Source organism: Leuresthes tenuis, unplaced genomic scaffold (assembly GCF_036924035.1).
Source record: "Leuresthes tenuis unplaced genomic scaffold, fLeuTen1.0.hap1 SCAF_5, whole genome shotgun sequence".
Lineage (NCBI taxonomy): Eukaryota > Metazoa > Chordata > Actinopteri > Atheriniformes > Atherinopsidae > Leuresthes > Leuresthes tenuis.
Window position 1 is genome coordinate 13571436 of NW_027325359.1, and position 17700 is coordinate 13589135.

The 17700-nt window shown below is 41.3% G+C and overlaps 3 protein-coding genes across 3 annotated transcripts; 1 reads left to right on the forward strand and 2 right to left on the reverse strand.

Moving 5' to 3' along the window:
• Positions 1 to 546: 546 nt before the first annotated feature.
• Positions 547 to 1724, forward strand: LOC140306543 (spexin prohormone 1-like). Its single transcript, XM_072385148.1, has 5 exons — positions 547 to 612; positions 695 to 740; positions 840 to 899; positions 1496 to 1582; positions 1666 to 1724. Exons 1-5 carry the CDS (start codon positions 550 to 552, stop codon positions 1722 to 1724), a joined length of 315 nt encoding a protein of 104 aa, XP_072241249.1. The 5' UTR covers positions 547 to 549.
• A 457-nt stretch (positions 1725 to 2181) lies between these two features.
• On the reverse strand, positions 2182 to 8912 carry ldhbb (lactate dehydrogenase Bb). The gene is made up of 8 exons (XM_072386152.1): positions 8831 to 8912; positions 6617 to 6753; positions 5868 to 5985; positions 5112 to 5285; positions 4851 to 5024; positions 4589 to 4706; positions 3325 to 3448; positions 2182 to 2666 (listed from the first exon to the last, which is right to left on the reverse strand). The coding sequence occupies exons 2-8, from the start codon at positions 6743 to 6745 to the stop codon at positions 2499 to 2501; spliced, it is 1005 nt and encodes a 334-aa protein (XP_072242253.1). The 5' UTR covers positions 6746 to 6753; positions 8831 to 8912; the 3' UTR covers positions 2182 to 2498.
• Positions 8913 to 10015: 1103 nt separating this feature from the next.
• Positions 10016 to 14305, reverse strand: tmpob (thymopoietin b). The gene is made up of 6 exons (XM_072386164.1): positions 13703 to 14305; positions 13439 to 13556; positions 12604 to 12759; positions 12313 to 12422; positions 12124 to 12227; positions 10016 to 12003 (listed from the first exon to the last, which is right to left on the reverse strand). Exons 1-6 carry the CDS (start codon positions 13931 to 13933, stop codon positions 11619 to 11621), a joined length of 1104 nt encoding a protein of 367 aa, XP_072242265.1. The 5' UTR covers positions 13934 to 14305; the 3' UTR covers positions 10016 to 11618.
• Positions 14306 to 17700: the final 3395 nt, after the last annotated feature.

Below are 17700 nucleotides of genomic sequence, written 5' to 3' on the forward strand. Positions count from 1 at the left end.
ACTATCATCAGTCATGGTAGTAGTAGTAGGAGTATTCTAATTATTGTTGGTAGTAGTAATGGTAATAGTTGTTATATGTTGGCAGTTTGCTTTTCTGTAAATGTCCAAAGATAACTGAAAATGTGTTACAATGTAAATTTAAAGATAAATAACAAAATGAATCATTTACAGCACACTATGAGACGGAATGCAGCGTGCAAACATTTTAGAAATAGCATTGGGAGCAAATATAACCAATCTGATCAGGACATATTTCATGTTGTCATGAATGTGTTTCACTTCATTGTAATTCAGTTTGTGTTTTTACAGCCCGCACCTGCAAGCTTCCTCATACGGAGATTAAATTGTTGACAAAAGCTCTTATAAATACCTAAACTTGAACAACAGCTATATTATATAAGGGCTATGAACCACATAGCAAATGAATATATGCATTGCTTTGTAAAGCATACAAAGAAACTGAAAAAACTGAAACAAGTAGCATTGTTACTCTTATATTTTATATTATTAGTGGCTCACTTGATCAGTTTGTCATTGCAGACTTCAACTATGCCTCTGAAAGTCACTCTGCTTGTGGTGTTGCTGTTATCTCAGTGTTGGGCTGCTCCGCAGGTGAGACTACGCCGAGTGTAAATTTGTCATATTTAGACACATAAAACTGAGATCAAGTTGCATTTTCTTCATTGCTTTCCAGAGGAGACACTGGACTCCTCAGGCCATCTTATACCTAAAAGGAGCACGTAAGAGCACATTCACAGCAGAAAAGATTGCTCCAGCTTAAAGCTGGGCCGTCCTGTCAGATCCAGATAAAACATTTTATGGGTGTCGGTCTGTTGCAGAAGGGCACCGCTCAGCGTTGGAGCGCGGCAGCAGAGAAGAAGGGGCCACGTTACATTCAGGTGTGTTTCAGCTTTAGTGGTGCGATGTGATCAAAATGTTCTGTTCATACAATGTGTGGCTGCAGGTGACTTCCTCGTAGCTTATTGGACAGTCTCGTGACACCTTTTACATAACTTTAGTGCATGTCTTTAACATGTAGGATTGGAAATTTGTTTTCTTATCACTACATTTTTAAGAGATTTTTTTTTTATTCACAACCACAGACTTGGTATGAAGACCTGATAAAGAGAAAGAGATTGTCATTCATACTGCAAATGATCTGTAAAACATTTGAAAGTTTTTCCCATATATATCATATTTAAGTTATAAGCTAATCCTGAATTAAATCGAATTGTTAAATTTTTTTTAAAGAGCTCTTTGGTTGAAAATTGTATTTAAAAAATTGCACGATATATATGTGTGTCGGCAGGTTTTTATCTCAACAAAATTAGCTCTCAAAGGTGATAGAAATGTTTTTCATCAGACAGATGATGAGCATGAAGATGATCGTACATACTCTACACTTCTCTTTTCCACACTGCTTTGTATTTATAGTTCTTTCCAAGGTCATACACTCCATTTCTTTTCCAAACCTCTCTGCTCTGCTTCTCCTCAGTGAATCACAAGCAGATCAGTGATGGACGTGGATCATCCTTGGATTCATTCATTCTTTTGGAGCTCCTGCAGCGAGCTGTGGAAGAAGGTAAAACCTCACTAATCATCACCACGCCTCTACCTCACCACCATTTCAGCTGTTTTAAGGTCTCTTTCCATTTTCTTCCTCAGGCGGGGGCAGACTGGATACCTACCCAGACGATGAAGAGCTGAATTTGGACCATTTGTGAAGGCCATCCGTGTCAAAATCTACATTCTTTTTCTTTTCTCATATTGTTGTGGCTATATTTTGAATATATTTCTATATTACACGTAACTTGTTGATGTTTGGGCTTATTTGTAATCTGTTCTGTCAGTGAAAATGGTCTGAAAGCTGTATTTTTAAATTGCTTTAAATTCTACTTTGGTCATAATTGTGAAGTAATTAAAAAAAAAAAGAAAGAAAAAAAAAAGCCCCAGGCAGTAATTACACCACTCACTCATTTACACCGCTCGCTGATTAACACCAACATGCAGTCATGTGTCATCAAACTGACTTGGCTGACGTCACTGAAAGAGTCATGTCTGGGTCAAACGGCGAAGGCAGCAGCTGTGATTTAGAGAAGATGAAGTTTGATCTTGTTTTAAGACTGTCAGAAGGCAGGGAATGATTAAAAGAAAAAAAAAAGGTTAAACCTCAAGCACCAATAAGCTTGCTTTATTTCTTATCAAAGCATCAAAGGTGACACATGGTCCCACACTGCAACACAGCTGAAGACAAACAAGTCAGAGCATCTCACTCAGTTTGTGTCACCTTCGGTCTCCTCTGCAGTGATTACAAGAGTACAAACCGACACCTACAGCTAAATCTGACAGATTAAACTCCCAACACTGTGAATCTACGGAGGACTGTGGGTTGAAGGTGCAGAAGGTGGAGCTGTTTGGTGTATAGTGAGGGCATAATGATGAAATCGTAAATGACTAGCAGTCATGAAGATGCAGCTATGCATCCCCCTGGTGGTCAGTTAGACATCCTGCAGGTCCTTCTGGATGTCCCACAGCGTGCTGGCACTGGCCTGAAGCTGGGCCACCTCCTCATCTGTCAGAGTCACGTTGACCACACTGGCCACGCCCCCACTGTTCAGCACGCAGGGCAGACTCAGGTACACCTCGTCACTGATCCCATGCATGCCCTGTTAATGTAGAACCATAATATTAGGGTGTACATAGATTAATCATAAACAAGGACCATGACGAGTGTAGTGGAAATTAAAAGATGTACGTTTTCATGCCTATATGTTGAGTGGAGTGAGAGGATCAGAGAGAAAATGTAATAGTTATTTTCTTGATCAAGTAATCATACAAGGCCTATGAAACATAAAATAAATCACAGTTTATTACAGACAAACATTATTATGCGACAACAGGAAATTTAAAAGAGCAGAAATTTGCATGTCCACCCGAGTGTCAAGTTTCCACCACTGCTGACTTAACATGAGCCAATGAATTTGAATTGGATGTGAATGCTTATTGTGCCCTTTACCACTGAAGACAAAAGCCAGATGTAAGCAGCTGACAGGTTGCCAGTCTATCACAGAACCGCGCTCCTAGGGTCAATTCAGAGTCACCAATTAACCTAACATGCATGTTTTTGGACAGTAGGAAGAAGCCGGAATACCCAGAGAGAGCCCAGATACACACAGGGAGGACATGCAAACTCCAGATAGAAAGGCCCCAGCAGGGATTTGAAGCAGGAACCCTCTTGTTGTGAACTACCACACCACCGTGCAGCCCAGATGTACTGCATGAATTAAATGAATGAGTGAGTGCGTACGTGTGAATATCCCTTACCTTCACCATGGTGGAGACAGGATGAATCCTGTTCATGTTCCTCATGAGGCTCTCTGTCAGGTCGGCCACACTCAGACCGATGGCCCAGTTGGTGTAACCTTTCAGTTTGATCACCTCGTAGGCACTGTGAGACACAACACACAGCTTAGAAACTACGCAATAAAGTCATTTTGCACCTTCAAGTTTACTGACCGTTTACCTTTTGGCTTCATTCTATTGACTAAATATAAACTTTATTAAAGCAAAGATGTGAGGTGATAGAAATAAACACAATGTCGTTAAATGCAGATTTTCCTTTGCGACTGCAGCTTTTATTTCTACTTTTACTCTGTTTGAAGAAACAGAGAGAAAGAGTGTGACAGCTGAGGAGATGACAGAGTCTGAGAGTCAGATGGAAAGGCCTTGTTGAGTACATGAGCAAATTTATGTCTCTTCTGTTAACATGAAACAATCTCTCGTTTTTTTTCTCCAAATTAAATATTTTTCAGTCCAGGCCAATACAACGGTAGCAGGTGGCGGTGTTGGGAGTGGGCTACATGGATGATTTAGAAAATGTAATTAACATATTTACCACATATTACATGGCAATAAGAAGGTTCTTGCCCTCATCCAGATGACTTCAGTTGTTTAACAAAACAGAAAAGAAATATCTACCCCTTGGAAAGTGATATAAATGAGCAAACTGCATATTTCACAGCCAATGTTACTTAGAGTGTGTTTTCCCATTTCCTTCATTGCAGTGAGTGACTTTTTGCGCTCATAAACAGCCTGAGGTAGAGTAACAAATGTCCAAAGTCTACACCATGTGTGTTGCAGGGCTGGAAACCAAAGTTGTGAACTGTGGTATTTCAGCCCACAGGTATTCGAGGACCATTTTTGGTCGGGCAATGTGCACAACAAAAGTTAGTGTAATTCAAAACGAGTTGGAAGTGCATAGTTTTTTTTTTTATGGTTAAGTGTTGTTTTAAACTAATCAGGTTAATTTACTAGCGTACCCTGATACAGCTCTTATGTGGAAACGACGGCACTCAAAATCTGGAACTGACAATGTTGACTGAGCTTTCCAGCAAAGGAGCCTTAAAGACACAGGAGCTAAAACTGAACGCTGTGGACAGAGGGTGATAAGAGGTGCTGTTACTGTACACCATGTGAGAAAAATATTGTGCTTTTTAAACACTGAAGCATGTGAATATGTTCTGGCAACTTAACATAGCAAAACTGTAAATGAGCTAATTATAGGCTCTTTAAGGGACATGTAGCCTACCTGTCCACAACCATTTTGTGAGTTTCTTTCCAGTTCTCATCGTCACAGTCTGTGCCGATATCTGGGTTCAACGTCTGCAGGTTGACACCAGCCACATTTGTCCCGCTCCACACAGGCACTAAACACACACACGTTAAGACCATCAACCTTCACACTAATACTGTACACCTCGCACTATCATTTGTTGATGACACCGTGCAATACTTTTTTGTCTGCTTGCTCACAAGCAGCAAGCTTAAAGCTGAAATTCCACAATCCTCACCACTGGTGTCTCCATGCTCTCCCAGAATCCATCCGTTGAAGCTGCTGGAGTGGATTCCCAATTTGTCGGCCATCAGGAAGCGGAAGCGGGCAGAGTCTAAGTTGGTGCCACTGCCAATGACGCGGTGTTTAGGAAGGCCGCTCAGTTTCCAGGTCACATAGGTCAGAACGTCGACTGTTGATTAGATATTAGCAACATTAAAAGAGGAATACTGCCAATCTTTGCATTTGGGAGAAAAAACAACATTTTAATAGACAGTACCTGGGTTGGAAACAACAACGATGATGCAGTCAGGACTGTATCTGACAATTTGGGGGATGATGTGCTTAAAGATGTTGACATTTCTCTGGACAAGGTTCAGCCTGCTCTCCCCTTCCTGCTGACGCACTCCAGCTGTCACCACAACGATGCGGGAGTTAGCTGTAACCGAGTAGTCTGACAGAGGAGAGAGAGAGAGAGAGAAGTCAGCGTTTTGATAAAGAAAAAACAGGGAGAAAATGATTGTTTAGACTTTCAGGTACTATTCCAGGTCTTGATTAATTTCTAAGTAAATGATGACAGCTGGCCAAATAATGGATAGCTCTATCTAAAGAGCTATAGATAGATCTATAGCTCTTTTCATAAAGGTATGACACTGTGACACTGCAAAGATGACCCCATTTTTATGACACCATTGGGACAATGACAGTGTGTGCCTTCAAACTGCATGTTTACATTGTGTGAACAGGGGAGTGATAACATAATCGGCAGTTAGTGTGGCATGTTCCGCCATGCCAGGTCCCCCTTTCACTTCCTTTTTGTGACTACCTTCACTGCTGATTTCACACAATACGCTCAGCGGCGTAACAACTTTGACTCCCCATTTCCGCTGTGTACTTTACACACAGGAAGGTGACGTGCATCGAAGAAGCAACAGTCCTGACTTCAACATACGGAACATACGGAGAAAGGAGCTCGTGTCAGTCGAAGCTATGACTGCGTTATATGCCTGAGATTGTTTTTGAGAGACAAACTTGCCTTTAGATGCGACTATTTTGGGTGTTTTGAGGAAGAGGCTGCCATGCTGCAGGTCCATCATCTCTCCTTTCAGCTTGTCCTCCACCACATCCACCAGGGCCAACTCATCAGCCAACTCCTGCAGCACATGAGAGACCATCACAACCATCCACTCCACACTGCAACAACGCAGCTGCCTTTGCCAACTGAGATTTAAATAACTAAGAGATGTGCTAACTGTTTATTCTTGAGCTCTAGTGTGTGAAATTTAATGCATTCTATTGACAGAAATACATCATCATATGTAAACTATGTTAAAATTAACATGGAGTCATAGTTTCATCACCTTATTGTGTGCAATTGATACCCAAAACAGTGAAGGTTGCCTTCCCTGTTCTTTCAAAATGGTAAAACAGAAACCTTGGTGTTTGGGACAAACGAACACCACTTCTAGACATTTTAATTTTTTTGTGGTCAGTGTAGTTTGAAGGTAGGTGGATGGTATTCAGTTGGTTGCAAATTGCTATCTGAGCCCCTAGAAGTCACTACTTCCTATACACTTGCACAGTAATAACGGGTGGTTCAGTCTCCACTTCCTTAATTACATATTTCCATTTTAACAAGGACAGAAAAGGGAAACGATCAAGTTCAGATACCAAGAGATCAGTAATCCAGTGTCAATCTAGAAGGATTCAGGGTATTATCCCATAGTGTGACAGCAGCTGACCAGAGGGTAATCTGAGCAAAGGGATAAACACTGGAACTCTTACCCTGAGCAGGATGCTGATGGCACAGGCCATGCCAACCTGGCCCACACCCACAACGGTCACTTTATTCCTGGGGGGTTCGGGTGGACCACTGAACAGTGGGGTGATCAGCTTTTGCAAGATGGAAGCCATTCTCAGTGCTGATGAGAGTAAATCAAAGATATGAAAGAGGTTAGGCAATCTGGTAAGGCAATATGACAGTTGATAGTCGGATAAATGATGGATGATAAAGATTTCACACAGACATAACGGAAGCAAAGTGTTCTGCATGCAGCCTCACTTCTTCAAACTTTAGAAATCCAGTCTCTCAAAGTGTAGCAGGGTTATAAATTAAGCCTTACATTCATCCCGCCAGCACCCACGAAGGCATCATTTTTAGTAACTCTGAATCCATTACATCTAAAAAAAAATCCCAGGGCCTGAGCTCTGTGCCACAAATTATCGCTCTGCAGAGTTCACCTTGAAACGACATGCAGCCAGACACAAGAACAGCAGCAATACTTGCTTTCATCGACGAAGCTCCGAGCTGCAAGGTATAAATACCACCATGTAATCAGCATGGCAAACTGAATGGATGCCTATGATGCGTCTCCCAAAGAGCTGCGTGCCCCCTGCATCCACAACACCTAACACAGTCACTGCAATCCAGAGTTAAGGCAGGTATCCGGTCAGCTGCAGCAGTAGCACAGAGAACATGTGACTGAGGGCCGGGCGGAGGAGCTGTGAGCTGCACAGAGCTCTTCTTCTCTTCTCTTCTCTTCTCTTCTCTCCCTCCACCCGTGATGGAGGACGGAGCATTGTAATCCGATGTCAGACTTGTTTAAGGAGTTACAGTAATCCCTTAACTCTGCTTCCATCTGCTGCACCTGCACTTCAAATGAACACCAACTCTGCGTGCCATAGAAAGTCTTTGAGTAACAACTGATATCTAATGTCAAGCTGAAGAATTGATTTCATTTAATTGAAACTGCATCCATTATGTCTTTGAGGTATGCATAGAATAAAAACATCTAACATGGTACTATGATTAAATAATTATAGCATGAAGAGACTTTGAATTACACTGTTGGACTCATTATAAATGTTGTTAAGCACATGGTACTGACTCTTATGCTTGAACAAAGAGATCTACACAATTAACCCATCTCTAAAAGGACGCCAGAGGCACTGACAATACATTCTCATTGACAGTGCAATGGAGAGACTGTCCATTCATTATCTCTGAGTGAAACTGGATTACCAACAGAGCATGTAAACAATAGCAGGTATTGATTTGGCTTAGCATCAAGGTCAGCCAGGGGGGGGCACAGTTTTCATAAGGTTTTCATGGTAGTTGATTAGCAAAGAAACCTAAGTATCACCGGAAGATGTCCTTTTTATATTCGCTTTGTAAATGTGACAAATATCTGTCTGTCAATAGAAAACAATTCAAGCTACCCAGAAGATGTCCTTTAAATATCTGATGATGCACAAATGATGCCACACGTGCACAAAAGTACACGCATATACGAAATAAACTCATAGACAGAATGGGTATAAAGTGTCATTTAAAACCTTTAACAATCCAACAAAGTTCAACCTTAAAAAAATAAGTCATATCGCAGGGAAAATGTAAAGTTTTACAGATTTTCTTGTTTTTTTTTTAGTAATAAATTGTAGAATTAAATATATTTTGTAGTTCAAGGGAAAACAATAACTACTCATGCTCTACTCTAACGCTAAGCTATCAACAATTCACTGTCAGTAGATCATTTAGATCAACTTTATTGATCCCACGGTGGGGAAACTCAGTTGTTAAGGCATCTCACAGGAAGGAAAGTATCAAGTGCAAAGACAGTGTTTGAAATAAGAAAAACCAGTAGAAAAAAATCTCATATCTTGTCAAAATAGCATATCCTCAGAAAATGCTGTTGGCGATGAAGAGGATGTTCTCTCTGTGCATCCAGAGATGAGCGATGGATGCTGTCAACATCCACTTTAAAAACAACTGGAAGTCGACCTACTTACACGTTTGGATGAACTAAAGTAAAATGTGACCAACACATGAACACAAGTAGTGAAGAGACATGAAGACGATGGATGTGACTCAAAGCTGAGCCTGTTCTGCTGTTAGAACAAGACAAAAAAAGGTACAATGCCACATTTATCACAAAAAACTACTTTAGCATAAGACCTGTAACATTCCTCCAGTCTACACATGAAAACATGGCTGTTTACCTTTTGTCTTGAGGCTCCGGCTACTTTAAGTATAGCTGCTTGTCCTTCCTCCAAAGCCAGAGGGACTCACCGGTGGTGTGCTGTAATGTCTACGTCCTCCTCTTCCTGCTGTGCTGTCAGCCTGCAGCCTACTGGATTTAATTGACTAAGCCTCTCCATCCCCTTCAAAGTCTCAGTTTGGCACTTCCACAGGTCACCTCAGTCATTCAACCCACATTTCCAGCTCATCACATGTTAAAATAAACGAGAGATGGTCAAATATTCAGAACAAGCTGCAAGAGCTATCAATCACAAATAGAGAACCAAAGGGAATTTGATGATGAAAAGGAGTCGAGCTTTTGCCAAATGCAGCACAAAGGGCCTCTGAAATGCTCAACTCAAGGCAGAGATACTACAGAGAGGCTGTTTGGTCGCTGAGTTTTTAACTTGTGCTTAAATCGGGGCATTTAGAGGACACTTCGTCTTACAGCAGTAAACCAGCAGAGGGACACAAAGTCTCATGGAGAACATCATCAGACTGTATGAGGAGCAGGCAAGACTGAAGTCATTGTAATTAGCCATTGAGGAGAAGCTACACTCGAAGCTGTTATTACCAATGTACCAAATAGACGATTGGCCAGTTTAACTCTGCCTGAGTTTTAATAAACTCACCTCAACCCATGGGTCAAATCTGCTGTGACCTAAAGACCGCTTCATTCCTGTGAAAATAACAAATCAGGAATGCCGGGAGGAAATGTAATTACATCTGTCACAGATGTTCACTTAGACTCAAGGATCAGCTGACTGGAATTTATCTGTCAAAGCTGAGGTGACCTAGAGAAAACATTGGCTCCAACTTACAACTTCATCATACAACTGTGGTAAGAGCTCACAGAACGGTCTAGTTGTGCAAATGAACTGGAATTTTAAACCCAAGTCTACAGTCAAGTAAGTAATGGATGTAAGAACCGGAAAATACAACCACAAGGCAGTAATTCCAGTTTTTCCTCGTGAGACTTATTCGAAGCCAACTCTTAATTCTCCCAAAACCTCTATTATTTTTGCCTGCGGTGCTAAAACTCCTAGGAAAAGAACTGGTTTAATCGAATAACAATCAGTAATACATACACAGGTCACATAAAAAATAAATAAATGCAAACTGGCAACACTGGATCCAAGGAGGAAAAAATCATTTAAAAAAAAAAAAAAGGAAAAGCTGGTAACAACCAAGTTTATTTCATTATACACAGCCTACATTATCATTATAAATAAAAACAGATTCAAAATCCTTACCCACATAACCCCTGTCATTTCTGTCCTTTGTGGGAGAGCTGCCTGCTGATGAGTCACTTGAGTGAAGTCAGCAAAGTTCAGATTGAGATACAGTATTACATATTGCTCTGAAATGTGCTATAAAAAGTCAAACCCGCCACTTTAGAAAAATATCAAAATAGCAATAAACCCCCACCCCAGAAATATTCCTACCCCATCATCGCCTCCAGCGGACGCATTTTGCTCCCATCTGCCCAATTCAGAGTGACTTACACCGTCTTCACCCGTGGTAGTTTTGTCCATGTAGATGTACGGTGCTGACAAGAATACTTTGAGTTAACTGTCCCAAAGGATTTAAACCCCCCCCCCTTGTCTTTTCTGCAGATCTTCCAGGTCTGGACACATGCAGTCCGTGAGGTGGGCTATGTGGGTGCACTACAACAGCCAGTCCTACACAGAGGACTGAAGGATCTGAAATCTTTTAACATAATCAAACAAAAGCAAAAGCACAACGGAGCACTAAAACCCGACATATGTAAACTTAAATGGGCATACTGGTAAAGATGGAGAGAAAAAAAGACAGAAAAAGCAATATAATCAAATGCTGCTGTTTTAGTTTCCTCGAGGTCTTTCTCACATATATGGCAGTTATTCAATTTTGATACAAAAATTCACAATTTCTACTTGGATAAATTGTCAGTTCGGTGACTTAGCGGCAATTTGTTTTCTTCTTTATAATCGTAGAGCTTTGTATGAGACTATTTGAGCCATGATCAGACACCTGAAAAAGAAAGACTGAAAGAAAGAGAAGGATTTTTTTTTGTTTCGTTTTTTTCCTTCTGGAATCGGCTGGATTTCCTCATGCAGTGATGTGTCCTGATTACACCACGTGTCTCCTCCCGCCACAGACCACGTTAAAAAAGTTGGAGCTGAATCAACCTGAGCACCTTAGAAATAATGGATCACTCTAATTCCAAAGCTACAAAGCAAATTTCAAAATTCACACAGAAAAATGGAGACATTCTGGCATTAGTAGAAGCGCTTTGTGCGTAATTAAAAAAAAAACAAAAACAAAAGATAACATGGGAGGGCACTAAGTGCTAACAAGTGTGCAGGCACTTCACCATCAGAAAAACACCTGGCACAGAGCGTTTGATAAAAACTACAGTATGACTGCCAAAAACTACAACCATGCACGGATAAACTGGCCTCTTCTTGCCGCACTCATTTCTACATTTAAGGGTTAATACACACAAAGACACAAACAATTCACAGGTTAAAATCAACACCAAAATTAGTCTCTCTTGACTGCCATGAAACAGTGTTATCCAGATGCTACCGAGTACACCCCCCCCCCCTCTCGCGGTGGGAGGAAAGCTGGAGTCCGGAAAATCGAAAGTTTATCATTTCAATTAAATCTGTGTCCTTTGTCCAAATATGCAGGAAGAGCAGACATGATCCAAGTTCGCTGTTCGAAGTTGTGGAGTGCTGTGGCAGGGAGGTGGTTTTGGGTATGGTGAGGAACTGCTGAGGGTCTTTAATTGCCGGCGCTCTTTGTGGCACCGCTGCTACCGATTCCCAGGTAGGTGCCTGCCGTCTCCGCAGCGCTTTGGAGTGGGACGATCACGCTGTCCAGGAGGCCTTTGAGGGTGCTGATCTGATCAGAATCCAGGTTCTGGTAGGCGTAGTAGAGAGCGCCACACACCGCGACGAGGAGCAGTAGCTTGAGCAGCACGGACAGGGCGCCTCGTCGGACGGGTGCTTTGCTTGAGGAGACGGAGCTGCTTGGTCGGGACAACGACTCTGAGTAATTGCGGGTCTCGGTGTGGACTGTGCGCTGCACGCGGGACTCATCCAGCCAGTACTCGCTTGGTTTTAGGGGTCGACCGGCCGCCCCTCTGATTGGACGTCTGCATGTTGCACTGATGGAGCACAATATGACCAATCAAAACGTTCCCCTTATATTCGCAGATAATATATATGTGTGAGAATCTAAACACAGGGTGAAAATAATTGGCACCAAAAGCACAATCAAGTGTTACCTGATGCCCGTCGGTGTGTTTATTTCATTGGCAAGAATATCTTCAACCACACTCTCGCTGGCCTTTTTGGGGGTCTCTTCTGGAACAAACTCCTCCTCCACCACCTGCCAATGTAACAACACAATATGTTCATGTGAACTCAAACTAAACTCCAATCGTTTAGATTAAGGAATGATAAAAGTGCTTCACCTTGGTTTGCCGTCTGCTGCTGGTCCTGAGGGTGACAGGAGTTTTTCCTCTGCTTCTCACAGGCTTCTCCACCACAGGAACTGGCTCGGCTTCGGGGGCAGCAATCTCTTCTGTTAATCATAGTTCATGTGACCACAATTCAGCAACACGGCGATGTCATTGCACTAATTTTTATTTATAGACTTTTTATTTCGCACATCTACCTCAGGGCCAGATGCTCCCGATATGTGCCAAGTAAGAAATATCTTGACCAAGTTTAAAAGCATCACAAGTAACGCGTTTAGAGCTCACCGTCTTCTTTATCACTGTACTGGTCCGAATTTGTGTTGCCGTTCTGGTTACTGTCAGCCTTGGGGAGAGTTGTGACATCAGTTGGAGCTTCGGGTTCAGCCGCCGGCTCGACCAAAAGCTTCTGCAGCTTCTTCTCGTACACCTTACGGGTAGAGGCTGAGTGGACAGAAAAAGGAGCATACGAGTTAAGAAAAAATACAAAATATGACATGCTTTACTTTTGCAAACATTTCAGTGTAGTTGCTTTAAACGCGACAAATCTGGTCCATGCTATGCTGCTTCAGTGATCCTTTTTTACAACCACGTCTAACAGCTTATTTCCCTGTTTTTCCCAAGGGAGAGTCCAACTTCTCCAGTTTGTTCTGCACTGTTTACAGGTAAGTACCCTCTAAACCTGGATGTGATCAGCTCATTATTATCACACTGAACTTTTAAATGTTTAAGAGAGTATTTATTGCATCATGATCACGATTTGCCCATTTGAACACAAAAGTTTGGGACAAATCTTTAGAGTAAACAAAACTGTGTGCTACAGCTAAGCAGGAGCTAGCTGAGAAAAAAAGGCACGAGTAAACTTGTACTAACCGTTTAGAAATCATCAGAAATAAAAAAATAAAAAAATAAAAAAGTTATTTTCTACAGTCTGGCGATTTATTACTTGGTATCACGCTCACTTAGTTTTGTTAAGAGTTGCATGGATTAATATATACAAGTGGGTGATTTTTTTTTTTTTAAATCAACGTTATAACATGTGAGTTTTACTGTGAAGCTCTAAGCCCTGATGAGTAAAAATCTTTTAGTCGCAGGAGTGGAAGACGCGCACCCGGGAACTCACCAACAATGGGCCCCGTGTCCACACCACGCTTTGCCAGCTGTTGTTTCAGATCTTCGTCTGTGAGATCTGTCACCTCCACTTCCTCTGTTCGAGGCTTATCAGTCTTCTTGGTAGCTTTCTGTAGAGATTATGATGAATCCATAATTACACCAGAAAAGCAAGTCAAAACTTTCAACTAGCCCAAACAGACGCACAGTGACAGATAGAACACAATTAAACAATATTTGAAGATCAACGTGGCTTAAAAAAGCAAAAACAACTCACTCTTCCAGAGCGGCTTTTGTTGGACACCACGGGGGCAGGTAACTCCTCATCACTGGAGAAGGTGTCTACGGGCGGACTATTCTTGTTTAGTATGGTCAGGTTCTTCAGATACAGCTGCACGTACACTTCTTTTTTGTGCTCTCCGCTGGGAAGTGGCACATTGTTTGCCGTAAGCTCGTTTTTCAGCTTATCTTTCGTGAGAACCGACGGATCTTCGAGGAATTCTGCCATGCTAACTTATTTTAAAATCACTGTGAGGTTTCCTTGGTCACAGCTAACGGTAGTGAGCCAGCTCAGTGAACCGCTACAAAAAGAAAAACAACTACACGGGAACGTGAGCGAATAGCGCTGTTGTCAAACAGAAGTGGCGCCTTCCCGCTGCCTATTCAGCTAGCAGCTCAAACGCGGTTTGTCAAAATAAACGTCAAGTTCTGCTTCTTAGCCGAAGAGCGAAAACGCTTACAGATAGTTTTGAATTTTCGAAAACAGATCCGCGCATATGCTGGTGATTAAACTCGTGTAGAATTTTAAAACAACTAGCTACAAAATAAATTTAACTAGCTTAGCTTCAAACCGGTCCACTTGCTTCTCTCTCCGCGGTCGCAATAGGGCCAAAAAACAAGCTTCTCTGCTATTGGATGAAAAGCTGCAGTAAAGCGCAATCCGATTGGCCTGCTATGAATGGAACGCTTGAGAGTCCCCGCCACAAAGGAACCGGAGGTTGTGTTTCACACAACAGTTTTATATCAAGCCCGTCGAACATATTTGGAAAAATGTTTAAATTTATTGACGTCATATTATTGCCTTATTATTGTATGAAGTCAACAAATGGCAGTTCGACTTATTAATCTGAATCGCATTTGAGTATGAGAGGAATAACTGACGATTTAATTGCACTGAATTGTGAAGGTGTCCATATGGCTGCGTCTCCAATCTGTCGGATTTATCGCAGGATTTAGGTGTTATCCTAATGCTTGATAACAGCTAGTTTTGAGAGGAACCACAATGTCTTAAAGGTTTACAACAAAAAGCGGAGATGAGCTCTGTACAGCAATTGAATTAAGTCTGCCTCCGTGACAGGAGGGGGCAGCATAACCACGTGCTTTGCCCACGTTAACTTGAAAGTTTTCTATTATAAGCCAGCAATGAAACAAACCTCATAAATGGAATAAGGTATCTGATATGCAAGGATAGTTTTCGTTTTAGACATATTCACTGATTCTCTGAAAATATGTGAGTTGTTATCCCAGTTGATGTGAGAGGGCTGTTCATAAGCATTATTATCAGTTTTGAACATAGATGCTGTTGTACATCAAGAGTGCAGCTCTCAAGTCAAGAGGACAACGGGAAGGCATAGAAGGAGGACGAATGGTCAGCTGATCGTTGCCTTTTTCAGCTATACTTCACACACAAACACACTCAGATGGTAGTTGTCAAATGGGAGTAGTTTGGGCTTTTCTGTGTTTTGTTTAGAAAAAATAGTATTTTTATACTTGGAAGGCCTTGCACAACAACAACAACAAAAAAGCTATTGAGAAACAGTGCTGGACATTATGTGATAGCCTGGGAATCAGACTGAAGAATAATTTTACTAATTTATTGTGGATTCTCTGAACAAACGTGATGATGGCAGCAATTCAGAGGTCTGGAGCAAGGACCTCTTCAGAATTTTCTGTCAGAGTAAATTATTAACTAGGAAAAATATTTGAAAGATTTACTAATTAGGAAGTTACAGATCTGCTTACTTGACATGGTAATGTTCGTACATGTCCTGCCTGTCTTGTGTCTTTAGCCGCTGGTCTCTAACACTATGCCCTCTGGCTGTGGGGACAGTGGTTTGAGGTGGCACCATGTGGTTCTCCACCTGTCCTTCAGAGGAGCCTGTTTTGGGCTTTCTGGGATGCTGCTGCAGAAACCAAGAGATTGATCCCCACCTCAGCCCCAAACCACACTAAAACACAGCACTTCAAGTATAGTTCAGCTTTTCCATAGTGGATTTGCCAATGGTGTGTAAGCGTAAAAAATGTTGAGCCCTTGAGAAACACCTCTTAAGCTTTCTTTGTATGTAATTTACACAGAAAATAAGGCTCAGGCCAAGAATCATAGAGAGTGCCTCTTTAAGCATAACAGTCATGGCCTCTGAAAAATGATCAAAGCATACTCTTTAATCGTCAACATTCACATTTTCAGAATGAGTTCATTTAGAATGGAACTGCTCCACCTGATGCCGTCCAGCCCGTATATATTTGACGACATTTCTTGACAGACGATTCTTCAATAAATCTCGGGAACAAAACAACAGGCAAAAGCAATTTATTTGAAAATAACAACCAGTGAGCAGTCACAGAAATTTGAAAATTATTAAATGCTTTGTTGTGTTTGGAAAAGACGGCGCATCTCAAATGACCACAAACCCCAACGTCCACGCTCTAAAAGAGGATTTCTGATCATTTAGAAAAATGTTTAACGCAGACTCCTCAGTTGAGTTTATCTTGGATTTTTAGACATTTCTAAATCCCAGTTGAGCCAACCACAGAAGTACCTTAGGAAAAGTCAACCTTTACCACCCAGAGAATGTCTGATCCAATTCCACTGACACAACAAAATACATACTTGTGAAATTAATCAATGCTGCACAGTTTCAGCACACTGTAAGATAACAGGCGTGTCTCCTTTTGGGTGCACCTCTGTTGCTTGGTCCAGAAGTATTTTCCTGTTTAACAAAATTTACACCTTAGGATTCTTACATAATCGGAGCATTTTGTATTACCTCGCACATTTATTTTTTTTTCTTTCAGAAAGTCAGTTTTCCTGCACTAATTTATCACAACAATCTCTAATCCTCCAAGGATGTTATTACTCACTGCTAAACTAATTCCAAGTCCGGGGCAGTTTCCTGTGTAAAAAAAAAAAAGGTACCCTCCTTTTTTTTTTTTGCGGGCAGTGGGAGCAGCGTATTTCACCGGAGTTGAGATTTGTGTGTCCTAGGCTTGGAACAGCCATCTAGTAATTCTCACACAGTATATTTTCATCTGTTGACAATCCAGACTGTACTTAAAGGACACACACTTAGTTGTAGAGATTTCTGTCAAAAGGAAAAATGAGACTAACTCTCTGGCCTTGTTGTTGCCCATTTGGCCACCTGCCTGTTTGTATCAAAAGCGCCCCTTCATATATTTGTATTACTATTATGATTTGGGATTTTCCCGTTTTATTTGGCCATTGAATTAAAGACACACTTGCTCATGTCCTCACTGAACTTAAGGCAAACATTATTGTGTGTGAAGTGAATGAAGACGTCCACACTGAGGCACCCACGGGACATCATGTTGGATGCTCTGAGGGAAACTTACTGTAGGCCATCCATCTCCATTATATCTAAGGCATAGACATACAAGGATTGATATATAACTTATCTTGAAGAGACCCACTGAAAGAGTTTCCTGCAGTTGCTGCCGTATTATGTTTTGAAGCTGTATTGTGAAAGTTCTTCAACTGATTATCCGATTAAGATCTTTCTTCATTTGAGCATAATTAAAGCTGCAATAATTACATTTTCCCATTTGGAAATACTTATCTAAAAAAAAACAACAAGCCTCTTGTGTAGTGACAGATAAACAACATTTAGTTTCCTCAGCTTGACCAAGTGTTTTTTGCATTTTTCAGTTGTGTTTCAGTTGTGTTTCAGTTGAGTTTTAGAGCTTAAAGCACAACAAATCTGAAATACAAAAACAAATATATAATAACAAAGAATTGATATAAAAGTTGGTTTAGCAAACCTCACATTCTGCAAATAATTCCAAGCAGGTTTCTTCCCTACACAATCCCTGGATGGTTTGGTCTGTGAATGATGAAAGAGGTCTTATGCACTTGATGATTTGACAGTCAAACAGCCCTGAGCTTTCATGCTCTCACAGGGAAGGTCCCTTAATGTATGACTGTTGAGAATAATTTGACATAATTGTTGACATCATTTAGACTCAACCAAACCTCTTTGT